At 31.5% G+C, this 7,221-nt stretch overlaps 1 protein-coding gene across 1 annotated transcript; it reads right to left on the bottom strand.

The window, feature by feature from the left end:
* Window positions 1-815: 815 nt before the first annotated feature.
* Window positions 816-6,677, bottom strand: LOC113500718 (allantoicase-like). The gene is made up of 8 exons (XM_026881600.1): window positions 6,545-6,677; window positions 5,995-6,193; window positions 5,363-5,443; window positions 4,169-4,329; window positions 2,687-2,843; window positions 2,249-2,395; window positions 1,740-1,921; window positions 816-1,405 (listed from the first exon to the last, which is right to left on the bottom strand). The coding sequence occupies exons 1-8, from the start codon at window positions 6,599-6,601 to the stop codon at window positions 1,274-1,276; spliced, it is 1,116 nt and encodes a 371-aa protein (XP_026737401.1). The 5' UTR covers window positions 6,602-6,677; the 3' UTR covers window positions 816-1,273.
* Between the last annotated feature and the right edge of the window lie 544 nt (window positions 6,678-7,221).

A 7,221-nucleotide genomic window follows, 5' to 3' on the forward strand; every position in this document is an offset into this window, starting at 1 on the left:
ACGGCCATACCTTAAAGTTGTTCGACTTAGATTCACATGTTCCACAAACTTTCAAGCCGGATATTGTACAGGAGATTGCAGAACTCTGGTTAAAAGCCCACGAGGGATTGTCGCGGATATTTTGTTATTTTAAACGCCTCTTCATATATATTGCCATTTTATAGTGGTAATATAAAGTAAGGGCACATATTACATACGTTCGATCTCAATGAAATTGTTCAGTGTCGGGGTATTGGGATTTGGATGGCGTTTTATTGATGTACGTTTAGATTCAGATGTGTCAGCTAGTATTTTTGTAACACTATTTCGTTATATCAAGGTTTTGTTGATCTAACAAAATGCTTGCGAACAGAACACAGTTGATTAAAAATATGTTTTGTGTTTATAGGTAAAATAGAAAGACAATGTCAGGAATAAACACTATTTTATTAATAATACTTCGAAACTAGATATTGAATATTTGAAAGACGAAATTACTTTTAGAGTCACTATTGTCGACGCTTCTAGGAAATATATTTAATATTAAAGTACTTTCCTAGTATTTAGTTTGACAACATGAATATAGTCTAATATTAGAAAACCTTTTCCGATGTTTCGTCTTTCAAATCAATAACTAAGTTATTTCCATCACATACGCTAAAGTTGTATTAAGTAATACATAAAAACTTAAAGTATTCATACCACAGAAATCATTTTTATCAAAACTACTTCAGGTACCTACTAAATAAAAATAAATAATCACATTTTAAAAAAACTTAAAAATTGAAACAACAATATCAATAAAGAAATTTACACAACAAATCAAAACGAGGAACAAAACAGGACGTATTCTTCTAAAAACATTAAAACTAAGAAACATATTGAATTACACGGAACTATAATGCAAACAAATAATAATTAAGCTAGAAACTTCATTAACGTTACAAATAATACAGGACGAGAGAATACCACTAAATCACTCTACACGAATAATGTAACGGACATCCATAATATTGATAAGAGTATAAACAAATTACCCAAAGTGGAGAGCGTACAGTTGGAATAATATATGAAACTGCTAGAACAATTTGCTGGTTCACTGGAAACCGATCAGTGATATTATTGGTGCGGTTACGTATGCCTGTTTCCATGGCATTACTATTATATAAAACTAATACTTATTCACAAATATACACCATCACCTTTATAAAAACCAACTCATCATCACAGCTGAATCGTAAACAGTCGAAATTCTCCCAAACATCAGATCGTTTGCGGATTTTTTCATGGAGGATCAAATTATTTGATCGTCGACATATCCCAGCGCCCTAATTCTGCTGAAACCGCCGTCTGGTGCCATCGTTACTCTAATGTGTGTGATGACATCCGAATCACAGTCAAACCAGTGCTCATTATGGGCTGATAGCTGTAATTGAAAATTGAGGTTGCAATAAATTGCCTAGTGATTTGGGTACTGAATAATTTTGTGGCATTTACTGATGAAGTTTAAAAGTTCTAGGTTTTACAGAGTAATTTATAGTAAAGGACGCAAATTGGCGATTGTTTGAAAATAGAACTCCTAGTTCTGTCTTGTCCATTGAGGAAAAAACATATATGAAATATTTTTTTTTACCCAGAGAAAAAAACATTTCGTAAAAGCAAGAGGTTGTTACTACAAATGTATTTTTGGGTACATAAAAGTACAAAAATAGGATGCGGAAGGAATTAAGGATAAAACCATTACAATAAACGATCCTTACCTTACTGGGCTTCAAAATATTATGCCAGTTCCCAACAACCTCTGGACACCAATCAGCCCGTCCTAAATACGCCCCTTCGATCTTCACTGAGTCAGGATAATTGCCTTTAAAGTGGTTGGTATCCACACAGATTTGCTTAATCTTTCCCGGAAAACCTAATTTAAAAACCGCCCATTCTTGACCTATAACAAATGGTTGAAAATAAATAAAATGAAGGTATATAAGAGTTCGGAGTTCTTTTCAGTTCAAAAAATTGGATCTGTAATAATATATCAAAGATCTATAAATAGATTTTGACTCAACAATTTTCATTTGGCGGTTTGAGTAAAATTTTACACTGAATATTTCTTATTTTTTTTTTGGATTTGCAGCAAAAACTGATTTGAAGAATTATTTCGAGCACTTCAAAATTTAGAAAAAAAAGAACCTGAACCCAAAAATTATTGACGAAGTACAGGGTACTTTCACAACAGTTATAGTCGAAATAGGACAAATTCCTTTGTACATACCTGTGATTTTCATTGTCCCATCGTCATTAGCTTCAATAACATTAGGTCTGTCGAGCCTCCTCGCTGTTTCCCAACCGTCAGACATACATTTACCCTTTGAAGGCTTAATTACGTTCTTAGGGTGTCCGTAATGGGCATTTGAAAATCCTTTAACAAGAATAATGTATTGGTTAATTAAAAGAACTAAATTGAGGAAAAAGAATTTGGAATTGATTGTTGTTGACTAAAGTAGGTAAAAAACCTATACGATTTCATTGGAGTGATACTTGATTTAATGACATCATTAGGTGGATTTGGGCATAAATAAATTCGGAAAAAAAACTTCTGATAACAAAAAAGTCAAAAAAGGATACTCAAAAGATATTTCTCTCAAGCTTTCTCTTATTTAATATTTTAAAATATTAATAATTTATACCATAAATTATTTAACAAACTCACCAAGACAAGTGGCACCATTCAGTAGAGAAATAAGGTCGACGACTTGATTTCTTGGTGGCCTTTCAGGCTTGGCTTCCCCGAAGACTCTGAGTCGTGCAATACCCCCATCAGGGTATATATTCACGCGAATATGTGTCCACGCATCATCACTAAGGACCTATAAAATAAATACAAACTTAAATGTTGTTCCATGTTTAATTTTAAAATTAGATTTAAAATTTCTCTCTAGCGAGCCACAAATTAGTCCTAGAACTGAAAACGTTATGCATTTGTTTAAAACTTTCTATTTAGAGTTATGAGTTTGTTTTATTATACAAAATTTTATTTTATTTGAATGGTCTAAACAAATTTTGTACCAAAAATTTTGAAGGAAAATTTGATGTGATTTTTTTAATCCTCTTCAAAAGCGCTGTAGTTTTTCACAACTTTAATTTATGTTTACGATGTAAACACAATCACGTCTGAAAAATTCCTTTGATAGACTGAAATGGAACTATTACAGAATCCAATCAGATTTATTTCGAAGTTTTTGCAGTACAGACACCAGTCTCATTCGTCTTATTTTCAGGAACGCAATTTAGTCGGGATGGGATGTCAGAATAGTTGCAATTTTAAAGCAATGCAATATTTATTGGGGATTTATATAAATTGGGATTTGGATCGAAAGAGTCAATCATCGTCGCTTTTCAGTTGGATATACAAACATAATTTATTTCGGATATTTAGTATATATCCAAACAACAACAAAAAAACTTTTATTTTCATGCTATAGAGAATTTTTACAACAATCGGTAAAATCCTATAGCTTTCAAGCAAGATTAAGTAAAAAAAGAATTGGACTACAAAGTTACAAATTAAGATTCCCAGAAGAGAGATCATAGGTGCTAAGTCACGTGTGATTGTAAATATTCTAAAACACGTGATGTTTAATCTACAAGATTGAGTTGAATGAACTAAAAAACGAGGTCCTTGTCTTTTGAATGCACTTATCAACATAGATAACACAGGGATTAAGCGGCTAATTATGGATACAAATAATTTCATTGTTATACTCAATCTTTGTTCATTCTAATACATGATAGGTCAATAATGGCAAAACGTGATGAAGGCTGAAGATAAATTTAAAACGTGTTTAAGCATTATTTTTTTGTATAGATCTATGCAGTTGCTTCTGACTTCTCTCCAGATTGTTATGATTACTATAGCGCATACTAGTCTCATTTTAAAATTAAAATTGTTTCGATTTCGATCGTAGACAGTTTTTTTTTTCATTCAGAACTTTAGAGGCAAGGGCTCAAACTATAAAGAAATTGTATAGAAATAATTTCAATAAGCGATTAATGGATGTACCCCAACCCCATACAAGATAAGATACAAATAGTTTTATACTTTTTCGACAGCCCTTGTTTTGGTTCTAATATTAATTGTTTTTGCGACAACTATGCCATTTCTAGCAACAATAAAACCTATTTCAAAAATTACCTTTTGGAAATTGAGTCTGGTCTCCTCATAGCCGGGACGCAGGGCAGTAACGGGCACTATCTCATCCCATTTGTCAGACTTAAGTCGTTCGATATGTTTGGCGTCGAATTTGTTGCACGCCGTACCCATTTTAGATACTCTTGTTGGAATAGATTCTTCTTCTGTAACAATGAAAATGTTATTGTTGTTATCTTCCAGTTGATTGTGTAGGGCAGATGTAGAAAGAATCGCGTGATAAGAGAATGAATGGAGTTTTTGTTAGGATGTTACTGGTCTCGTGTTTTTGGTGTGGACACGTGTGTTTATATAATTCATATAAAAATGCCAACATTGCATTTTCATTTTCTTCGTGTATTTCGAATTTAAATTACGTTAAAAAAATGATACTTTATACTTCTTTAAGATTCGTGCGTCTTTTAAGCTTCCACATTAATAAAATAACACGAAATTCCAAATTGCAAAAAATTTCAGTTTCATAACAAAAGCGAATCCCAAAATATTATAACAAAGGCCTTAAAATATTCTCGAGTTTAGAGTTCCGTATCTCTATGATTGATTAGGTTCCTGAGGATAAAGCATTTTAGTTCCGAAGACCTTTCTTTGGAAAAAACGAGTATCCGGTAAATAGTACTGGCGAATAGCCAAGTCACGCCTCATTGCTCAAGAACTAAGTGCTTTGTGACTACTACTTCAATTTTTGTGGCAAATGAAGCTTATATGGGTATTTGTACATGACTTCGACTTATTGATAGTAATTACTTTTGTTTTACTGGGAAAAACAAATGAGAATTTTTTTTACGACTTTTTACTTTTTGCCCAGTTGTGGTATACAGTGAGGTCGATGAATAATTATGTTAGTGGTCATAGTGGTTTCGAAATCATATAGTGAGCTATTTCGTTTCGGTAAATAAACGTTCGGCAACCGTTTTGAGTTAAAAGCTCATAGTATAGCCATTTTACAGCATTGCTTTGAAATTAGGACTAAAATGTTTTTTCTTGGACATCATTCTTCTAACAATAATAAAAAAATAAATGTTAGATATTTTATTGGGATCACTGGGAAATTCAAAATCCGTTATAACATAATATACCAGTAAAACGGCTATTTTCCTGAAATATAGCTGTTTTACTAGATATGTTATTTAGAATAAACATTTTTGGATTCTGGGTAGGTAATATACAAATTAAACTAACCTTCAGTCGTCAAACAGGCAGCTTGAATTGAGTATTTTGGTGCATAGTTTCCGGTGAAAAATGCTGTATCAACCAACAACCCTGCAAAAGAAAATAAAGCTTAAAACGTAACTCACAAAGACCAGTTTTCTCTGTTTAAAAGTATGTCATTTGTTTTAAAATGGGAACGAATATGTTATCTGCATTACTTAACGTTGTTATCATATAAATAATAACAAATGCTGCTTAGCAACAAGGAATGTCTAGTTTGTAATTGATACAATATTTTGTGACAAAATTAAGTATAAATACGATTTTAAGAATTTTAAGATTACAATATAAAAATCTCTTGGACTTCACAAACGTCTACAAATAACTTAAATTGTTATGATTATTTTGTGGCAATTAACAAGTATAGATAAGGTAAAAAATTATTAAGTCCAATATTTGATTATAACGAACTAAATATATTTTCATAACACATTTTTTTCATCTATTTTTCTTATTTTCTGAAATAACGAACTATATTTTTTTCTTTTATATTTTATTTTTCTTGTTTAAGGAAATGAGAATGTCATTTTGCTATATTTAAGTCTTTGCACAGATGTGAGATTCAGTGGGGTCCGTACCAAATTATCTTTTACAAGACTTACCTCGTATCACACATTTAGTAGCTAGCTTTATGATACACCAATCATGGCCGGCAGTCCTTCGCCTGCGGGTCTCCCAGCCGTCCATCCATTTTCCGAACTCTGTGTATTTGTCTTCAATGAAAACAGGCTCCGAGTCCATAATCATGTTCTCGCATGTCGCGAAGAAATCATCTGTAGCGAACACTACGCCGCCACCAGCCTGTTAGAAAGAAATGTATTTTTACATTAAATTTATTATTTAATGGGCATTATTATTGCTTACTTCGCAAGAGTTTGAATTTCAGACGTTTACGCGTTTTCAGGAAATGCACATTTGACCGTATTAGTATTCTAGATGTTTAATTCTGTCGCAATTTTAAAAGATCATGCTGTATTTTAACAATTTAATAAACAAACCTACAAAACTAACAGCATTCGATTTATGTATTTTTTTAAATGGCAAGAGTTACAAATTCAGTTTAAAATATATTAAAATGGAAATTTAATTAATTTCGAACAAGTAAAAATATTCCACTAAAATTTAATTTAAACTTATAAAATGATGACTTACCCCAATACTTGCAAACTCACTGAGTTGCGCAAAAGCAGGAACGATCTTCTCAATCATCTTGAACACGGAAGCTAATGGCGACTGATCAAACTCAAGCTCAAACACACACTGATAACAACCCGACTTGACCACTGTTTATATATAAATGACTTCATATATAAACACAATACTATCTATATATTTATTTATCGAATGTAAATATAGTACCTGCAATTAGTTTTTGCTGCTCTTAGATAATAAAAAAGTAATTGTTCGAATTTAGAATGTTTTATTCTTAAAATAGTAAATGGATGATTCATTGAATTTGTTTGTCACCGTGACATTGTGATTTGGATAAAAATAACGGGAATTATTGTTTTTTTTTATCTATAAAGGTTGTATATCTAGGTATTGACCGATTTATCTGGGGTTAGGAGTCCAATTGGTATTTTTTTATGTTTCCTAGGAATTATTTTACCTTATTGTTGTTTTAAATATTATTTTTCAGTACTTTTTTTTGATTTTTTTTCTTCTTTATACACAAAAAAAGAAAAACGTGTTGATAAAACATTTTGCATATTATATAATCGCCATTTTTTGTATTTTTTAGTTTTGAATACATTGCGTTCTGTAAAGAAACCAATAATTTTCCGTCCAATCAGTAAGCAGCTATTACAGGCGTGGATTCAACGTTTATT

Source organism: Trichoplusia ni, chromosome 14 (assembly GCF_003590095.1).
Source record: "Trichoplusia ni isolate ovarian cell line Hi5 chromosome 14, tn1, whole genome shotgun sequence".
In the NCBI taxonomy this organism is placed as follows: Eukaryota; Metazoa; Arthropoda; class Insecta; order Lepidoptera; family Noctuidae; genus Trichoplusia; species Trichoplusia ni.